Source organism: Hypanus sabinus, chromosome X1 (assembly GCF_030144855.1).
Source record: "Hypanus sabinus isolate sHypSab1 chromosome X1, sHypSab1.hap1, whole genome shotgun sequence".
In the NCBI taxonomy this organism is placed as follows: domain Eukaryota; kingdom Metazoa; phylum Chordata; class Chondrichthyes; order Myliobatiformes; family Dasyatidae; genus Hypanus; species Hypanus sabinus.
In genome coordinates this window covers 50952941-50975166 of record NC_082738.1, presented here as the reverse complement: position 1 = coordinate 50975166, position 22226 = coordinate 50952941, and the positions used below count along the sequence as shown (strand labels likewise).

General features: G+C 38.7%; 1 protein-coding gene across 3 annotated transcripts in view; it reads right to left on the bottom strand.

Moving 5' to 3' along the window:
- LOC132384937 (neurabin-2-like) overlaps window positions 1-22226 on the bottom strand; it is a 239285-nt gene that overhangs the window by 71854 nt on the left and 145205 nt on the right. For all 3 annotated transcript variants that reach the window (XM_059956594.1, XM_059956592.1, XM_059956593.1), the window contains exons 4-5: window positions 15777-15897; window positions 8090-8194 (exon numbers count right to left, since the gene is read on the bottom strand). In XM_059956594.1, the coding sequence (XP_059812577.1) occupies window positions 8090-8194; window positions 15777-15897 (226 nt within the window). The remainder of the gene's footprint in view (window positions 1-8089; window positions 8195-15776; window positions 15898-22226) is intronic.

Here is a 22226-nt window from a genome sequence, read left to right as displayed (position 1 = left end):
ATTTGGAATGTCTACAGGAATATTCAAACTTGGTATTTCTAATCGTAATACTTCCAATTTTATTGACTTATTTTGAAAGAGGTTTTGCTATATCTGAATGGCTTTCTGGGCCATATTCTTATCAGTCTGAAGCCACATATGGACTGACTCAAAGACAGTAGATTTACCAGTTGTTTCTTTAAACAAACCAGTAGTTTCATGATTTTCATTAATAACATCAGCTTTATTAACTTGAAACAAATTAATTTTGCTGTTTCATTATTATTGAGCTGTCTATACTAAGCAAGGCTACTCTTTATCAGAGACTGAACATAAACATTTATTGCTGTACACAGTATTCCGGGTCTTTTCTGCAAACTTTGTGCAATGAATTTCAGAATGTTCAGCATTAATAAAACAATGGCTCTTTCATTTATAAACCAATATATTTACAAAGTACATTATTTCATGTATGGATATTTCCAAAAATGTCCATACATGGAATAACCAGGTGAGGTATTTCAAAAACACAGGGGAGGACAGGGTGAGTTCAGCTCTCCTGGACTTAGTCTGATGGTGTGGGTGCACTAGTCAAAAGTCCTGGGGTTTTGATAGCATTGAAATTGAAGTTTGGCAGTAATTTGATGGTGGGGATTGATGAAGGTGTCATTTGATTTAAAACTTGGCCAGTGGACAAAAACCAAGTAAAAACTATTCAGGGCAACTCTGGACTATAGAAATGAATAGACCTTTGTATTCCCATTCATTATCTATTAGAATTCAATGGGTTGCTTGTAGAACTTCTAATAACTATTGGAGTTTCAAGGACTTTCAGGGAAAACCAAGTTTAGAACCCCACCTCATCTTTGCTCACTTTTCCTTTTCTTACAGCCTGGAGTGATGCATCCTGGGAGATCAGTTTGTACCTCCCACTGCAAAATCTGAACATACGCAGTAAAAGAGACATCTCACATGAGAAGATCCATTGTAGCAAACTAGCCTTTTTATTTTTTCACTATCCCTGGTGGGAAAGTCCCCATTTTCCCAGCTCCAAGTGGCAGGGGCGATCCTACACTCCACAGTTCAGCCTCCTGCCACCTTTCATCTTTCTAATCCTCTCAGCTGACCACCTGCTTGGGTAGGGAATTGGCTATCGGAGTGCCGGATAGGCCTAAGAGTGAATTCTCCAAGACATCATGGCGACGAGGTCAGTGAGATTTGGAAACTTTTTTTTAAAAACTCTTGTTCACAAAATTTAAAATTGAGCTTGAAATCGCAGCACAAAAACATCCTGTGTTATTAGGAGAAATTCTACCCATCTGTTCACATATTGGTAGCTTCATATTAACTTCTAAAGACAGAGAACTACAAAAAATGCAGAAGACAAAAGACCGTTCATCTTGACAGACCAAAACATCTTGGCACCTGTTCCCTGAAGCCACAGGTGTTTATGCCTTCCACACTAGTTTCACAACTTGCCATCAATTATTTACATGTTTTATTTTGAGCATCAACAAGACTATTCTAGCACTTCATTCAGATGTAGATTTTAATAATAAATAAGTGGAAAAATTGCTGCTTGCTGTCTTCAGCGTTGTTTAAATTATATTTCCATTCACAATCAGCAGACCAATGGTTTATTGTTTCAGAGCAATAAAAGATACTTCACCATTCCCACCTGAACCTGAAAACATTTAAAATTTAATTTTAAATGCATGTTGCATGAATTGAATCTATTATGACTTTTCTGACACTACATAGATTGCAACTGGCTTAAGTTGATTGATTAGAAAAAATATTCTTTAATTTCTGTTCTGAGCTAAGAGCCAGAAAGAACTGTGACGTAAGTATTATAAACATAAAAACCTGTTCACATTTTTTAAAATCACATTCTGTTTATCATAAAAACAGAAAGCACTGGCAACACTCAGATCAGGTAACAGCAGAAAAGAGAAACAGTTAACATTTCGAATCAAAGTCCTTTTGTCAGAATCAGGAAAAAGAGAAAGCATGCTGATTCTAAGATGGTAGAGGAAAGGATCTTTCAAAAGGGCACAATGCAACTTGACATAACTGACTTTCTCTGTTCGTATCAGAACTATTTCTGCTCTAAGTTATCTATCAGTGACTTTCTTCAGTACTGTCTTTCTCTTTGCAGTTTCTGATCTTTCCACTTTTCTGTCTGCATTTTCACATTCTATTATCCTTACCTCACAGCTTTCTTCCTTTTTTCTGATCTCTAACTGCCCCCATTAATCCACTAGATGGGTGACTATAACTTATCCTCATGGCAACCCTGGTCTCATCCACCAGAGGTACCATCTTTACCTACCTGACCCAGAAAATGAAACTATAAAATAGTTCTATCATCATGTGTTCTGTTACAGTATGGCTACTTAGAATTTAATAGTTCGACATAGTCTCAATGCACATTATCTCAAAAAGATATGTACAAGCATTGAAACTGATGTACCAAACTAGTCCACAAAAAACAAACATACCAAACCAAATCAAAAACTTGGGAGAGTAGGGTAAACTTATGTTTTACTATGAGCCTTAAGAAGCCGATAATTCAATTACCCATTCTTTGTTGAACACCATCTTGTCTGTCAAGTAATTTATTTGGAGGAAGATTTACTGTACATCACTAATTCTAAGCAATTAAACAAAATGACAAACTGAATCTGATCTGAAAATCAATTGATCATGATCTTCAATGTAACGCTGATAGTCTTCTGTTTAAATTACATATCTGATTCTACAGGATTTTTCCTCACAGTGAATCTCCTCCACACTGGCAACAACTGGGATTCTGTAAAAAAAAAAGTAGTATATTGAACAATGGGAGATGAGAAATATCTTTCCTTCACTCCAACTCCAGTATCACAGAATGATTTTTACCAGCTGCTTTAATGCCATAATGTTCAATATGCAAAATGCAGAATTTTGATTTAAAATTGCTATCTAGTTTAATTTTGGAATTTTACTTCAAAAATTTGTTTTTAATTAGCATTCCCATATTTACATCTTGACAGCTAAAGAAATTAAAAATGCCTTCAATTATGGGTTATTGAAGCTAATAAGGGTGGGAAATTTGCTGAAAAAGTATAAGAACACAAAACATCAGATAAATGTGCTTCTTTTTCAGTCTGTTTTGCTGTGTCACATGACTTGAATTTTCCTGTCAGTGTATGATTTCCAGAGCAATGCATTATCAAAGGAAGTTTTAGGCTACAAGGAGGCCATTAGGTGCACCATGTCCATGTCTGTGACAAAGTATATGTAAAGGGTGGGGGTGCAAAAGATTCACCTTCTCACTCACCAAAGCATCTCCACTTACTTGGGTAAGTAAGCTTGGGTAAGTGACTCTGAGGAAGCTTGAAGCCAAGTAGTATGGAACAGCCCACATGATTGGCAACAGCCATCAATCACCTCAAAGATTAATGGGAACATATTGCCCTATAGTCATTTATCGTTGCCGAGTCAAAACCCTGAAATCTAACACACTGTGGGACAAGCCTCGGACTGCAGCCTGCCACCACCTTCTCAAGACCAATTAGAGACAGTCAATAAACACTGACCTTGCCAGCAGTGTTCACATCCCATTACTGGTTTCAGTGGCAGCAGGCAGAGTTATGACAAATTAATCCTAATTCTTTGAAGTTTCTCTCACGCATACGGAGAGAGATGCCAGTAATTAGGGCTGTGCAATTAAACTGACCAGACCTCTGGAGATCCCCAGTTGAAAAGCCTCATATCTATATCTCCTTTCACAAACAACAGAATCTGTAGAAGCTGGAAATCCAAGCAACACACACAAAATGCAGGAGGAACTCAGCAGGCCAGGCAGTATCTATGAGAAAGAGTAAACAGTCAATGTTTCAGGCCCAAAACCTTTCAACTTTTCCACAGATGCTGCCTGGCCTGTTGAGTTCCTCCAGCATTTTGTGTGTGTTGCTTCAATAGCTCTTTTGGTGACTTTAGACCCCAAGTCTGGAACTCAAGATTATACATCTCCCTTTCTCTTATTAACATTGACCCTGATCTTCCACTTCCCTATCTCCATATTTTTGAATTTCTTGATGAAACCCCTTTATCTCCCCTTTTCTTTATTTAAAACCTTTATCTAAATAGACCCTGTAATTTTTTTTTTCAAATCTTTAACATCTGCCTCAGTTGAGTATCCATTTTAACTTGATTTTGCATTGTATAAAACATTGGGACATTTCTAATATTAAAACTACACTGTAGGTACAAGTTGCTACTGTCACTATTGTTACAAGAAGTCCTGTCCTTTAACTGTGTTTGCTGGATAGATCTGTAATTTATAAGCTTTGTTTCAGACTATCATTAGAAATGGCTCATTTCAAGGTTATTATAATCTCGCATCAGTTATACTTGTAAGCACAGAATATTTTCTACTAATTAACATCTATTTCCAAAATGTCTACTTCTTGGCCATTTTTTTTCCATGAACTCTATTATGTTTCCTCTGAAATGCAGTTTTTCATCCAAAACAGCTTTCAGTGGAAAGCATGCATAAGCCTGAACTGCTTTGCTATTTAATGTCCTTTGGGATTTCCTGTGCATTGCTAAAATAAGCTATGGAACAATGTGAAGCTTTCGGATCAAGAGCCAAGCCAGAATGTTTCTGAAGCTGCCAGGCTTCTATTGCTGCTTTACATTCCAGACGTTCACACTGCACGTATTAATGCCTCACTATTCTTATCCCACATCCCTCTCATAAGTGAAGTCAAGGCCCTTCAAGCAGGTTCAGTGCAGAAGCTGGAGAGTTTAGCGAATTCAGGAAGAAAGTGGACAGTTGAGGTTAGAGAAGATCTGTGGAGAGGAAAGAGAAGGGAGGAATGTTAGGACTGAGAAGAAGGAATCGTATGAAGGTTAGTGCTTGAGTGGGGAAGAGAAGAAAGTGAATAAGTGAAGAGGGAAAAGGAAGAGGGAGTAGGGTGAAGAAGAAAAATGGGGTAACAGTGTCGAAGAGACAGAGTGAGAGCAGAGGATGGAAATAACGACTAGAAGAATGGAACTTTGGCACACTGGAGGTCAGTGAGTGATGAGGAGGTACAAGACAGGGAGATGATGAGTAGATAAAGAGAGTGTGAAAGGGAAGCTGAGAATGTCATGAAAGTAGGTAATTGGACAGAATGAAAGGACAAAGACAAACTCAAGGGGCAAATGGCACAAACGAGATTGTTTCGGGTGGCTGAAGACTACTTTCTTTTGGTATACAGATGTTTAAAATCCTGTTATGGGGAATGGAAGACTGATGGTGGACAATTTTGAATTTACTGGCATGGTGGGGCAACAGATGTTGCTGATTTCAGCACAATATGGAAATGCTACTGTATGCTTTCATTACAAGGCTCTTGAGCAAACTTGCTATTTTTATATATTATTAATATAGCATGTGAGGAGCTGAAAGTGGAGGAGGATTAGCATCACCCCACAGCATGCTGCAAAAGGCTTCCATGAAGCCCTTAGTTACAATGCAGGGAGAATTTAGAACAATCATTTCAACCAGTAAAGAGTTGAATACATTTGTGTACCACATCAATTAAAAGCAGAGTGACAACCTTCTGCAAGAATGCCTGAAATAGCAAGGATATCAAAGCTTATAGGCAGTTGGTAGAGGTACCAAACATTGATACAACCAAAGAATTTATGTAGCCATAAGTGGGGCTTCCCTTTACCCAAGAGAAATACGACCTCAGACGTGGTATACTGACCACACTGGCCATCCACCTCTCAATCTCAGCCCACTCAGAAGTCTAAAGCTACTGATACATTAGCTGACTGGCATAATGGAGAGAACTGTATGATGCAAAGAAATACTTGTAGATGCAGTGACTGGAATTCTTGGCACCTTTAGGAGTACATGTTATCAAAAGTAAACAAGGCTTGTCCACATCATGTATCAAGATACTTCTCCTGCAGAACTCCTTCCTCTGGCTACATTTCCTGTGGCTTCTATAGGTTTGGTGCTCTGCACTATCTTCACACAGTGTCCACTCTCCCTTCTTCAACCTTCAGCTTCCATGGGCAGCAAGCCCTGGGACTCTGAGGTATTACAAAGGACATTCTATGTGCAATAGCCTTCCAGATTTTCATCCAGCTCTATTGAATGGAGCTCCAGAGGCAGATCACGTTAACCAGCTGCCTTTTACAGAGCATTTAGCACAATGGACCAAAAACAAACTTCCAGGTAAGGGAATGTTTACATTAATATGGCTTAGAAATGAATAAATGACTCTGAGATGAAATTCATGACAAGTATGTTCAATTGTTGGATAATTAGGTTCTAAAAGGATCTTGTGACTATTTTTATAAACGGGTGCTTAGCATCTCTTTGCTATTCAAGTCAATGGTATTTTATTTCCACTTGAAGAATATCTAAAGCCTCTGCTAATCCTTCACACTACATTATACTGCTAACACTGTGAATGTAGTGAAATCCTGATTGAGATGCATTTCTCTATTTTAAAGCGCTATTAGCTTATTGCTTCTCTCAAAGATTAGCCAAGAAAGCAATGAATTAACATGCAAATACTCTTTGTACAACAATTTCCAATATGTCATAAGAACATAAGAAATAGGAGCAGGAGTAGGCCATCCGGCCCATCAAGCCTGCCCTGCCCTTCAATAAGATCATGGCTGATCTGTCCGTCAACTCATCTCCATCTACCTGCTTTTTCCCCATAACCTTTAATTCCCCTACTATGTAAAAATCTATCTAACTGTACCTTAAATATATTTAGTGAAGAAGCCTTAACTGCTTCCCTGGGCAGAGAGTTCCACAGATTCAACACTCACTGGGAAAAACAGTTTCTCCTCATCTCCGTCCTAAATCTTATCCCCTGAATCTTGAGGCAATGTCCCTTAGTTCTAGTCTCACCTACCAATGGAAGCAACTTTCCTACTTCTATCTTATCTATCCCTTTAAAAATGTTGTATTTTTCTATAAGATCTCCTCTCATTCTTCTGAATTCCAGAGAGTACAGTCCCAGGTGACTCAATCTCTCCTCACAGGTTAACCCCTTCATCTCTGGAATCAACCTGGTGAACCTCCTCTGCACTGCCTCCAAAGCCAGTATATCCTTCCTCAAGTATGGAGACCAGAACTGCACACTGTACTCCAGGTGCGGCCTCACCAGTAGCCTGTATAGTCATAGCATGACCTCCCTTGCTCTTGAATTCAATCCTTCTAGCAATGCAGGCCAACATTCCATTTGCCTTCTTAAAAACCTGTTGTACCTTTTGCCTTCTTAATAACCTGCTGTACCTGTCATGATACTCATCAAGACTACAATTTACTCTTGTCCTCTATTACAACTTTGGCACTGGTATTTGATGTACTGAAGAAAGGAAACTAGCTCCCAGCCTGGGTCAAAGTGACAATGCACATCAGGTGCCTTAGCTTCCTCTGCATCAAGTTCTCAAGCTTATTATTATAACAACTTAAAACAAAAGCAGGAATGGGCCATCTGTCAAATGAATGATGGGTGAGAAATCTGGTGTACAAGAAGGAATAAAACAATTCTGGATGAGCAGCTAGATATGTACAGGACCCTACCTGTAGTTGAAGAAACAGTAAAAATCTGATGGCCAAATCAAACAGTTTTATGAGGCTTAAAGTCAGGGAGTTCACCTACTCAAAATGGAAGTAGTGGGATTTTACTGAACTATCAATGACATCACAGAAGTGAACTTCGTATGATTGTAAAACTGAGCTGACAATAAAAAAAATGCTTGGAAGGAGATATTATATAACCTTTCACCTTTGGAAGAGAATCATGTGCTCAGCACATTAGACACAACTACATCATGTTCCACACTTCATTTAAGAGCAATACAATATAAATCTCTCATTCTCCTGAGGTATACCGAAGGCAACACAAACTTTCTAACTGCTGGCAATTTATAAGTTTACATTAACCTCTTAACTTCTGTTCCCTCTGCGATAAAGGTCACCAAAAAATTACTCCACTGTGTCTGTTGGAGTTGCTGTGTGAGAACTCCTGCAGAAATCCCAGGAGACTTATTTTTCAAAATCTAGTTGTTCCAGTACCTTTTCCACAACCACATGAAATATTACCTGACTGTTCCTTTCGTGTTCCTAAGGACTGAGGCGGCAAAGCTCTGGGTTACGCCAACCAGACTGATTCCATCCACTTCCACAATCAGGTCATTCACCTGGATTCTGAATAAAAGTGAAAAAATTAAGCATTGGCTGAATACAAATAAGCAAATTGCATATCTACAACAGCAACAGTCAAATAGAAAGTAACATATGCTTGCTCAGTTCAATCATCAACATAATAAAAAGTGGAATTTCAAGACAGATAATTATCACAGAACAGACTGCATTCAAAGCCTTTTTTTGAATGGTCATATTAGAATGATATATTAAATTGTCACTGCATAAGTGGCATTCTAAAATAATATATTCTTTTAAGATAAGAGGCTAGTTTATATGTTATTGTACAAAAATATATCTGTTAAGAGTACAAGCTGATAATCTCCTGTGGATGTACTACTTTCAAAAGATCTATATGTAAAAAAAGAACAGGATTACATAGGAAAGAACAGATTTTAATTTCAGGTTCTAACAGTATACATTTAGGAGACTGATTTCCAGGGGGCAAGGTAGCAGTACAGATTATTATGACCACCACAAGTAAGGGAAGGATCTTTGCTTTGCTTTGATATGTTTAATCTAACCCTAGAGAGCAGAGATCATTTGCTGCATAATCCACATGTTTATGAGAAGTCAAGCACTAAAATGGGAGACCTATTGTTGAATTTGACGCTTAACAGAATGATTCCCCCGCTAAATGATGCAGTAGCACTGGAGACAGCTGAAGAGTATTACAGGGCTAAAGAAACTTGCAGAGAAAACCTAAAATGGTAACACCAGAACAAAATAACCTTGAAATCCCAGGACTGCCTGCAATGATGCATTTGTGGCTAATAACATGAGTTGTGCAGCACTTATTAATCTCAGCCCAGCAGGCCTGGAGGATGACAGTTACACAATGGCAGGCTGCATCTTTCCCTTTCAAGGAGCAAGCTGGATTGGATTGGATTGATTTATTATTGTCACATATACTGAGGTACAATGAAAACCGTGTCTTGCATGCTGTTCATTCAGATCTACTCATTACACAATGCATTGAAGTAGTACAAGGTAAAACAATAACAGATGCACAGAAAATGCAGTGTAGGTAAACAATAAGGTGCAAAGTCATAACGAGGTGGATTATAAGGTCATGAGTCCCTTTTATCATTACAGAAAACCATTCAATAGTCCTTTCACAGCTCTCCTTAAGCCTGGTGGTACATTCATTCAAGGCTTTTGTACCTTCTGCCCAATGGGAAAATGTCCGGAGTGGGTAGTGTCTTTGATTATGCTGGCTACTTTACTGAGGCAGCAAGTATAGGCAGAATCCACAGAGGCTCAACAGTGGCCTGACACAGCAGCTCTGAACTGCTCAAGTCAGAATCAAGCACAGTGTTACTAAACTCAACATCAATAACAGTACTGGTAGTAGAGATGGGGGTTGGGAGAGTAGACAAAGGTAACAGACCAAAGTCTAGCTTAAATGTACACTCTATGCTTGTTGAAAACCTACACGGAACCAGATTGTTGTTTGTGAAGTACAACAGTGTGCAACTTATTACTACAGGTATTCTAGTTATGTGTGTGCAACATTATGTACAGATTTAAGGGTGTGAATGGTTCCATATGACTAAAGACATGGCTGTGGTCACAGCAGACCTTACTTAAAAGGTCTACAATTGCACAATGCTGTTCAAGGGGAGCGACAAATCTTGGTTTTGGTATTGATTTATTATGGTCATGTGTATCAAGATGCGTTGGAAAGCTTGTCCTCCACACTACTTAGACAGATCAAATCATTGCACAGTGCAATGAGCTAGAATGAGATAAAACAATAACCATGTAGAATAAAGTGTAAAAGCTACTGAAAAAGTGCAGTACAGGTAAATGATAATGGGCAAGGTCATAACGAAGTGCATTCTGAGGCCAACAGTCCATCCAGAGGTTCAAGAATCTGATCACAGTGGGATAGAAGCTGTCCTTATTACTGTAAATCTTACTGGTATTGTTCAGCACCCTACTGGAGGCAAAGGGAAATGAAGGATAAATACTGCTGCACAGAAGATAATTGGGTAAAAGTACCATAGGAGGCCATTCCACCCATTGAATCTATGCTGGTTTTCAGAGAATAGCCATTATTTCTAACGAAGAAACACAATAGAATCAATGAAAAGCTAGACACAAAGACTGACAAATGACCAATGTGCAAAAGATGACAAACTGTACAAATGTACAAAAAAGTAAATAAATAATACTGAGAATATGAGTCTTTGAAAGTGAGTCCATGGGTTGTAGAATCAGTTCAGAGTTCAGCACTGGTTCAGGAGCCTAAAGGATAATAACTGTTCCTGAGCCTGGTGGTGTGGGACCTAAGGTTCCTCTACCTCCTTCCCAAAGGCAGTAGTGAGGAGAGAGCATGCCCTGGATGGTGGGCGTCCTTGATGACGTTGCTGCTTTCTTGTGGCAGTGCTCCTTGTAAATATGCTCAATAGTGGGGAAGGCTTTGCCTCTGATGGACCAGCTGTATCCACTACTTCTTAGTTTTTCCATTTTTGGGCATTAGTGTTTCCATACCAGGCTGTGATGCAGCCAATCAGGACATTCTTCATTGTGCATCTACGGAAGATTTTGAAAGTTTTTGATGTTCTGCCAAATCTGCACATATTTTCTAAGGCAGTAGAGTGGCTGTCGTGTCCCAGAACAGATCCTATGATATGATAATGCTGAGGAATATAAAGTTACTGACTTGCTACACCTCTGATCCACTAATGAGGACTAGCTAATTGACCTCAGGTTTCTTCCTCCTGCAGTTAATAATCAGCTCTTTGGCTGTACTGATGTTGAGTAGGAGTTTGTTGTTGAGGCACCACTCAACCAGATTTTCAAACTCCCTCCTATTGCCAATTCATCACCATCTTTGATTCAGTCAACAACAGTGGTGTTAGAAAATTTAAATGTGGCATCGCTATACTTAGTCTCGTGGTCATAGGTATAAAGCGAGCAGCGCAGGCGGATAAGCACAAAACCTTGTGGTGCACCTGTGCTGAGGGAGACTGTGGAGGATGTTGTTGCCAATCCATACTGACTGGGGTCTGCAAGTGGGGAAATTAGGATCCTGTTGTACAATGAGGTATAGAGGCCTAAATCTTGGAGCTTACTGATTAGTTTAAAGGGGATGGTAGTGTTGAATGCTGAGCTACAGTCAATGAAGAGCATCCTGATGTGTACATCTTCACTGTCCAGATGTTCCAGAGCTGAGTGAAGAGCCAATGAAATGGCATCTGATGTTGACCTGTTGGAGCAGATCAAACTAGCTCCTCAGGTAGGAGTTGTTATACCTCATTCCAGTGGACACAAGTGCTACTGGACGATAGTCATTGAGGCAGGATACCACGTTCTTCTTAGGTGCTGGTACGATTGAAGCCTGCTTGAAGCAGGTGGATACCTCAGACTGCTGAAGTGAGAGATTAAAGAACTTGCAAACTCCACACGGAGGTGATTGAAGTCAGGAAAGATTTCAGGTCCCTACAGCTTCTCAGCACCATGCTGTAGCCCATAAATTATGTAAAATGTTCACTTGTTTTTGAAGAAACAGACTAAAAACAATAAGTGTGCCTTATTTCCAAAGTTCAAAATAAATTTATTACATATATGGTATGTTACTATTTTCTTCCAGGCATTTACTTGAAGAAAGAAATACAAAAGAATTTTTACAAAAATACTACACATGAACAGACAAAGACTCAGAAACAACCAATGTGCAAAAGGCAAACTGTGAACCAGTTGCAAAGTCTTTGAAAGCAAGTCTGTAGGTTATGGAATCAATTCGGAATACAGGTGATTTCTTAATCTAATCGCCAGTGATGATACCAATAGACCAAGAGCATCAGGTTATAAACTGGAGTTTCCTTTAATTTAGTGGAGTCTCAGTAAGTAAATAAATTGGCCTCACTGCTATCCAGTCTTTGTGATTGGCAAGATAATGTTAGTTGCCACTTGATTAAAACTTCAAGGCAAGGATTAAAATGTATTATCATTGAGGCATTTAGTCTGTCCAGAGCAGTGATCACAATCATGGTTATAAAACACTAATGGCTTGCATTAATAAAATGATCCATTCCTATTACACTTTACTGCTAGTTTAGCTGTGTGAAGAACTGGACCTGGAGTGGACTGAAAGACTGCCTACACAGAAGCTGCCTGACTGACTGAGTTTACTTAGCTTTTTGTATGAACTGAAACTGGCCCAGCCTAATCAGTAAGGCCAACATATTGACAGAGTATTCATCTTGCCAGGTGACCTGTTTGAATTTCTGTGATTCGATCACATTTAATTTAGAGTGGTGATCACTGCTTATAGGCAGTTTGCTTTGGTTTGGGGGTGGTGAGAGTTGACTTGCCATTCCTTAATAGGAAAGCGATGACTTCCCTCACAGAATGTGGACACTACATTTTGGAATAGCTGGCACCATGTTGGCTGTCACAGCCTATATATTTTGGAAACACGCCTAATTAATGAGATCAGTATTGACTGTATTGCTGCAGTGGGTGAACATGGAAAGGTTTGACCACCATTATTGATGAGCTTTCCAGATAATGAGCAACTTGTTACATTTTAATGCTGCCAATGCAATAAAATGCTGTCATTTCTTTGTAAAGGTACAAGTGGACAAATATTAATATAGGAAAACATAGACAGTATCCATCATGATGGAGCCTCATCATCTGGGACCTAACCTCTTCTCATTACTACCATAAGGAAGAGGTACATGAGCCCAGACACTCACAATCAACACTTTAGGTACAGCTTCTTCCCCTCAGCCATCAGATTTCTGAACAGTCCATGAACCCATGAACTTCTCTATTCCTCTTTTGCATTATTTATTTTTTTATATATTGTAATTTACAGATTTTTAAATGTTATGCACTATACTACTGCTGGTAATAATAAACCTTATTCTGATTCTGAACCTTTGAAGACACACCACGTGATACCTGTCCTTGTACAATAATCCTTCTGAAGCACTGTTGGGAAAATAGTCTCCATCGTCCTAGATTATCTGATATTGAATATCTCAGGTCAACCACATTTTCAAAGTGCGGCACAGGAATGGGACCCCACTGAGGTTAAGTCCATAACCCATTTTCTTACCCAATTATTTCCAGCAGTTCAAAACCATTCAGCAATTCACAAGGTAAATATGTGAACGTCCTTACTGCATGCATATTTCTATCCATAAGCTGCGCCCAGTGGTAGTCATCATAACTCTCATTGACCAATTCTGGCCACCATGCCTTCCCTGTGTCTTCATACATTGACTATATAACATGCCCATAATGATGCAGTATGCTTTCCACTTCATCACATATGGTGAAACATGTTATCAAACTGTTCAGCTTTGATGTCCAAAACACGAGATACCCTTGATCAAACACAAACAGTAAGACTAGTAGTTCTGTAAAAAAGTATTTCAGAACCTTAAAAAGCAGCCTTTCAATAGATAGGTTATTACATTCTTTTCTGGGCAAGCACTAATGAGGTTAAGGATTTCCCGAGTTCTTTTATGTGCAGAGATGTGTTATCTACTGTACATCTCACAGTAGATTTTCAGCTCTTGTGGTACAAAATTGAGAACATTAACTATTCTCTCATCTTAAAAGAACATATTATTCTGTAATGTCATTCATGGATCTGTGTTTCTATTTAATTTGAATCACAATCAATTTGGTAAAATTTAATTTTAAAAGGAGGCTGTTAAATGAGTATTAATAAAAAACCTCCAAATAACCTCATTTCTCTCCTTGGGCAAATCTCTACTTTTTCTTGCAACTATTTATTTATAGACACACACTTCTTTCGCTCACAGCTTTCCTAAGAGGGAACATTGAGAAGCCTCTAAAATTAAATTCAAGAAGCCACAGATTGTGTGACTGTAGATAAATGGCAGATCTTTTTAACTAAAAAGGCCCCATCTTAATGGTACAAGGCTGTAGAGAATGAGGTTTTGTTAACAACACCCCTTCTCACCCTACTGATAGAGTTGAAAACCAATCATTTTGTTGTGCTAACAAATAATTCACAGTTATTATTACTGTATGCATATTCCATAATAAATGCATTTAACCTGTTCATTATATCTTAAGAAATATAGTAATTTGTACAAGAATAACTCAATAATTCACTCAGATCAGCAGCAATAACTGGAACTTGAAGATTTAGTGAAATGTCATTAAAACATATTTCAAGCCTCAGATAGCTGACAAAAATTGAAAGCCATTTTTGGTAAGAAAATACAAGTGAAATTTAATTTTAGTATGGAAATTGTAACTACTGCTTAAGCTGATAGTACTGAGTGGCTGCCTTGAGGAATATCACCTTTCACTTGGATGAGTGGAACTCACTTTGAGCCTTTCTGGAAAATATTCCTTAACACCGTATTCCAAAATTAAAATAAGATTGTGAGCTACCATCTGTTTAGCTTCTCCAATAATTATGGGAATAAAGGATAATCTGCATCCACTCTCTGCACAAGGACGTAATTTGTAAACCCTGTGTCTAACCCCTTATCAGTTTGCAATATCACTAAAGAATGCAGCAGCATTTAAACAGCATGGAAATTTGCTGCAATAAATTCAATTAATTTAAGAACAGATGTGGGCAAATTCTACAATTTATATGCCTTATATTAAAAGCATAATGGAAAATCCATTCTTCTTCAATAAGAAACAATTATGAATAAAACACATTAAGATCGTATAAACTACAACTGTCAAGTTTCAGTAAACTGCTTTCCGAGCTCAAAAGGCACACTTAAATTCTGTCCACAAATAGCATGATAAAATTTTGTTAAGATTCCACTTATGCTAGACTGGCTCCTGGTTTTCTGTTTATGAAGTGTTAATGCAGAGAAAGATCAAGATGCATGTTTTGATGTTACTATCACAAAATTCAACCAAGTAAGAATGGCCAAAGATTACCATGAGCACCAATGGACACTCCTGCAGGTGCAGGCCTTCATTACGCCCATGAAGGACCCTATCAGTCTAATAGCTATCTTCACCACATCCTAATTACAATCAGCCCTCAATGTGTCTACTCGATAAGTCTTCACAGTTACAATACCCATCTTGTAATCCACAATTAATCTGAGCTCCTTTCCCATTTCCGCAGTGGCTGAGATACTGGATGAAGGCCTCTTAAAGAGGTTTTGACGCGTGAGTGTTGTTCTATTGCACACAGCAACTTTGGCCTTGTGCTTAATAGAATACTGCACTGGGAGACTCATGCACAAAACATCTTATTACACTTACCAGCACTATTTCCACCTCCCCCCCCACCACCCACACGACACATCAACAATTAACTCACCTTCCCAGTACAGTACAATCTCTAAGTCTGGAACATTTTTGAAATTAACTATCAGGCATCTAATTGCCACAGCATTTACTAAGAATCTGTTAAAAAATTCTATCTCCTCTTTAATTGCAGTCAAAAATGTTTTAATACTTAATCAACTTAAATATCCAATGCCTTTAAAGTCAAACTTAACACACATAACTGATGTCGAACATTAATAACTGCGATACTTTAAAGTGTATATACGTGACACAAGCATGCACAGGATTGTTACGGTGTTACTGACCAACAGACATCAAACCATACCTGCCGTCCCTGTGAGCAGCTCCACCTTCAGTTACTGTCTTCACAAATATTCCAAGTTTTTCCAATCCCATATCTGCTCCAGCTCCCATTCCGATGATGCTTATACCTAGGCCATCACCATCTACAAAAAGAGATACATTTCAGTTTAGGACATGTTCAAAAGTATCTTCAAAAGAATAAAATATCCCAAATGGGACATACAGCAACGAAGGGTAAGGAATCTGTACTAAAGGTGTTTGGAGCAGGTTTTAATGGAGATAATTATCACCATTGTTAAATTTATATGTTTTGAAGGTGGAAGCATATATGCAGCAAGACAGAAAGCTTAGGAGGGATAATCCAGAATACAGTGGATTGCAGTTGGGCCACATTGGGACAAGTGCATTTTGGCCCAATTAAGCGGGTGCCCCAATTAGCCCAAGTTTCATGGAAATAGTTAAAATGGTATTAAAAAAAGACAAACTACCATTTAATTGAGTAATAAATTATGTATTTAAATGAAATACAGAACAAATTAGAACATTACCAATACTACCACAGTACTATAAAACTGTATTAGTTCATAATAGTTATCGACGGAGGAATTCAAACAGTGTACGCTGCCGTGTTCTTTTGATTGCCTGTAAATTAATATAATCAGCGCAGACACATAGGGTAATTTGTTCAGCCAGTATCAAATCTTTTTGTAGCATCTTGGCAAGGGTTTGAAATGTTTTGGAGTCAAAATAAAAAACAAAATGATCAAAAGTCACTGCGGTTTGGGTTGGCGTCCTTCAGCCCGATGGATAACACAAGCACACGCACCTGATGCTCTTTAAAAACTGTTTGCTCTAAGCATGGTGCAGTATCTAACAGCCACACAAGTACAAGCGACTGATGCCAGTTCAGTAACAGTCTCCTGTCCCAATTAAGCAGCGTAGTGTCCCAAATAAATTAAAGGAAACCCAGCTATTCTCTGGATTAGTTTTTGTTCTTTAAGAGTTGCCCCAAATAAGCTGCTTCCCTAATTAACCAACAGCCTAATTAACCGGAATCCACTGAATTTGGATTCGATTCAGGAAGTCATATAAATTTACAACACAGGAAGAGGCCATTCAGCCCATTGTATCCATGCCAATCAGTATGTCCATAGTCCTATAGGTTACAGTTCTTCAGTACATTTTACATGTGGTGGGGGTTTTGCTTCCACTCCCCATTCCTCCTTCAGCCTGTTGAGCTTACTCATGCAATGTTCTTTTTCCTCAGCTTCTCCTGTTAATATTTCTACCAAATTAGTTACATTTATCTCAGTGATACTGACCTTCCTGCTAAAAGAGCAGGTTCTTTCTGCTGACTTTTCCCCTCATAACTTTACATAAAACAATTCAACCTCTCCTCAGTCATTTTTGTTCCAAACCACCCTGGGTTGGACAATTTTTCCTCAACATTGTAATTCTCTGGAATTAAGTCTCTTAAGTCTGGATAATATCTTCATAAATTCATTCTGTAGCATATTGAGTGTTATCATGACCTTTGTGTAACATGGGAACCAGAATTGTACTCAGTACCCCAGCCACAGATTAATTAATTTTTATATAATGAGAGCCTGTTCTCTTTGCTCTTTTTGTACCTTAATCATTTAAGGAGAGTAATATATTTGCTTTCCTCAAACCAATATCCACCTAATCTGTTCCACCAAGTCACAAATAACCTTCTGCGAAGAAAAGGTCTTGACCATCTTTGAACTCAATAAGGTGATATATTCCTCCTTCCCACAAAATTTTCTGACAATTTTCTCACTGCTAATGTCAAGCTTATGGTTTGCAGTTACAAACTATGTCACGTTCTTTGCTTGGTAAGCAATGTTGCCACATCAACAAACCTCTAGTACACTCACACTATTTCTGCAACCAAAAGTAACAGAAAACTACACCCAAGCCCTGCTCTATTTCCTTCCTGCATGACATTACGATTCAGGTTATTCAGACCTGGCAATTTAGCTATCATCAAAGATGTCAGATCCTTAATTTGTCCCTATTCTCTCCATTTATTATTTCTAGTCTCTTTCTTAATATCAACACCTGTAATACCTCCTTCACGTAAAGACACACACAGAGTACTCATTCAGAACTTTTGCTTTCCACCTCCACACTCTGACAACGGTCTTGATTTTACACAACATAACCCACTCTTTTCTTTCTAATTCTTCCCTTAACTTATTTATAGAATATCTTCAGGTCTGCCATGATATGGATTGGCAACATTTTAATCACACACCTATTGTTTTTCAAATTTCCATTTTAAGTTTGCACTCCACCTTCTGCACCCCTACAATCTTTCTGATGTACTGTGCTCTTGAAACCTGTTATTTTTCTACTTCATCTTGCAGAAGTCTTCCTCACGTTCAGTGGGAATCTTGAATTGGAATTGGATCTCACTCTGGTGGTTCAATGGAAATGTGTTCTAAACCTTTATTAACTTTAAGAAGTCCTCTAACATTGATTTATTGTCAGTTACTTCCAGTACATTTATGTTCCATTATATCTCACCTTGGTAAAGCAGACATTGCCCCAAACGTAAAGCTTTTAATCCGGACCTATGGCTGCCTTTTTCTGTAACTACACTAAATTCTCCCCACCTTCTTCACTAGCTCAACTTCAGAGCCTAAACTAAGCCCAGCACAGCTGTTACTCCTTTTGGACTTGCTCCATAGTGATTTACATAAAAATGCTAGAATGCATTTCAAGAATTCTGCTCCTTTTATACTCTTTACTCTAGTACTGTCCCAGTCAGTATTAGGACAGTTAAAGTTCCACCAATCACTATCTTATTAATTTCTGGAGTTACCAGAAATTTGCCTGCTTATTTGCTCTTTAGTATCCCCCGACTATTCAGGAATAAAGACAACCCCGTCACTGTGACTGTCCTTTTTCATGTTCTGCAATTGGACCCTGAAGGTCTCCTTATTGATTTTTCTGGCATAACATCCATTCTCATAGCCATTTTGTTTCCTCCAACAAAATTAAGGAATCAATACAGCTGTGAGGATGGATGTTGCTATATATCAGAATCAGGTTTAAAATCACTGGCATACGTCATGAAATATGTTGTCTTTGCGGCAGCAGTACAATGCAATACATAGTAATGGAGAAAAAACAGAATTACAGTATTTTTCCATATATATATATAAAATAGATACATTAAATAAGTAGTGCAAAAATATTTCTTTAAAAAAAAAGTAGTGAGATGGTGTTCACGGTTCAATGTCCATTCAGAAATCAGATGGTAGAGAAGAAGCAGTTCCTGAATTGGTCAGTGTGTGTCTTCAGGCTCCTGTACCTCCTTCCTGATTGTAGCAGTCAGAAGAGGGCATGTCCTGAGTGCTTCTTGAAGAATCGCTCCTTGAAGATGTCCTGGATACTACAGAGGATGGTGCCTATGATGGAACTGACTAAGTTTAACTTTCTGCAACCTAGTTCACCAGCATTGCTTGAAAGCGAGATAGAGATGTTATTTCCGATCTGCATGGACAATGCTCTTCCGGTTAGAAAGTGAGGGCCCAGTTGCAGAGGGAGGTGCAGAGGTCCAGGTTTTGGAGCTTTTCGATCAGAATTGTAGGAATGACTGCGTTACATGCTGAGCTGTAGCCAATAAACAGCTGACATAGGTATTAGAATTGTCCAGGTAATTCAAGGCTGCGTGAAGAGCCAATGAGATCGCATCCATTGTGGCCATAAGCAAATTGGAGTGGATCCAGGTCCTTGCTGAGGCAGGAGTTGATTCTAGCCATAACCAATCTCTCAAAGCATTTCATCACTGTAGATGTGAGTGCTACTAAATGATATCTGTTAAGGTAGCTCACCCTACTTTTCTTGGCACTGGTATAATTTTTGCCCTTTTAAAGCAGGTGGGAACTTCCAACTGTAGCAGTGAGAGATTGAGCCCGTTTTACATTAGCCCGAGGTGGGATATACACCACTGCCAAGATGATTGCTGAAATCTCCTGCAGCAGATAAAATGGCACTTGATCCTATTTATCTCTCCCAACCTCCCCTGATCTTTCTAACCTGTAAACCAGGAATGTCTAGCCACTATTTCTGTCCAACATTAAGCCATGTTTCAGCAATGGTAGTGATGTCATACTTCAATATATCTGTATGTGCACACAGTTCATTGCTCTACAATAAATGGCAGATAAATAAAGAAGATGGATTCTTATTTCCCAGTTCTCATTTTATCTGCCTTCTAAACTCATTCCTCTGGTCTCCAAGTTTGTTTATTAAACCCTTGCCCTCCATGTCCATGTTGACTCTCCTCTGAAACTACTGAAGGTTGCTTTCACCTGCCAAGCTAGCTTAAACTTCTCTAAATGCACAAACAAGGCAAAACTTAAATCAGAATCAGGTTTAATATCATCAGCACATGTTGTGAAATTTGTTGTTATGTGGCAGCAGTACATTGCAATACATAATAAAATTTGTGAATTTCTATATATATATATATACACACACACAAACTGTACATACATATATATTAAAAGTTAAACTACAAAAGTAGTGAGAAAGTGTTCATGGGTTCACTGTCCATTCAGAAATCTTATGGCAGAAGGGAAGAGCTGCTTCTGAATCATTGAGTGTGTGTCTTCAGGCTCCTGCACCTCTTCCCTGATGATAGCAATGAAGAGAGGGCATATCCTGGGTGATGGGGGTCCTTAATGATGGATGCTACTCTTCTGAGGTATCGGTCCTTGAAGATGTCCTGAATGCTGGGGAGGCTAGTGCCCATGATGGAGCTGACCGAGTTTACAGCTTTTTGCAGCTTATTTCGACCTTGTGCAGTAGCAACCCCCCCATACCAGACAGCGCTGCAGCCAATTAGAATGCTCTCCACGGTACTTTTGTGTCTTTAGTAACATACATCTCTTCAAACTCCCAATGAAATATAGCCACAGTTACGCATTCTTTGCAACTGTATCAATATGGTGGGCCCAGTTTAGATCCACAGAATTGTTAACACCTGTGAACTTGAAATTGCTCATTTTTTCCACTTCTGATCCCTCCATGAGAACAGGTATGAGTTCCATTGTTTAAGTCCACATCCATTCTTTGGTCTTACTGACATTGTGTGCAAGTATGTTGCTACGACATCACTCAACTAGCTGATATATCTTGCTCCTGTACATCTTTTTGTCGCCATCTGAAATTCTCCAACAACAGTTGTGTCATCAACAAACTTATAGATGGCATTTGGCATATAGATGGCAAAGCAGCCCGTATTCTTACCTCCCGCAGAACATTTGCAACACCAAGAATCCAAAGTCTTCTCTCCTTCAGCATCTCTTCAGCCATGTTTTTATTTCTGATATCTCCATACTTGTGTTAACTGATGGACAGCATTGGTAGAAATGCAGAAATAACTATCTTTGAGGAAATTAAGGAACTGAACCTCATTTTCCTGCAGGTCTTTTTTTTAAACCTATTTCATGAACACAATCATTGGATCTTCACCCTTCCATCTCAGAATGCTTTCCAACTGCTCTGTGCCATTCTTAATGCTGGAATAAACTCTGTTGCCACAGAAATGCTAACTTCTCATTTGATATCCATCACTGTAGTTATTCTGCCATTTCAACCTTCATTTGTATGCTGTTGACTCGGCAATAGCTGTAGCCCCTTGAGGAACAGACATCTCTTTTAGATTTGTGATTAAGATTTGTGCTGTTTTCAGTGGACTGCTGTAATATCCATTTGGTCTGGCTCATGGTTACTCATTCTCCCCCTGCTTGTAAATGAAGAAACTTTCTGGAAATGTGTGTTCCAATCATAAATGCACTGTGGTAATGCCAGCCACCACTCTGGCTCTGAAATCCAAACCACTTCCTGCATATTTAGATGCTCAACATACAAGAAGCATCTTGGATTTCCCACATGACCCTGCAGTTGCTTACTATTAGACCAAGGAGACTGCAAGGAGACTATGTGTTTAAGTGACAATTAAAATTCGCTCTCAGATCATGATTTTGGACTGGTTATATTGTTGTTATCTTTATTAATTTAGCCTGTTCTTGAAATAAGGCTAGCAGTTCTCCAATTGATCCACCCAATTCCCAACTGCAGAAAGTACTCTCCATGGAAATTTCACAGGAATGATGCAGAGTTTTGACTTCAAACATTGGCAAGTTCTTTCTTCCTTCTGATGCAGCCCAACCCATTGAGTTCCTCCAGCAATTTGCTTGATAGTGTTCTTGATCATTTCTGGCTGCAATTGCAACACAGGAGAAGGCACCTCTACTCACAATCTTTGTGGACAAGTCTGAGCTTTGCTCACTGTCAGATGTATAGCTAATGACTTTATCATCCATGCATTGGATTCTGATGCTTATAATCGGAGTTTCTTTTGGAAGTCAGGAAAGAGGCATAAAACTTGTTGCTTCACAACTGTTGTATTAAACACAGAGAAGAAAGCGATTTG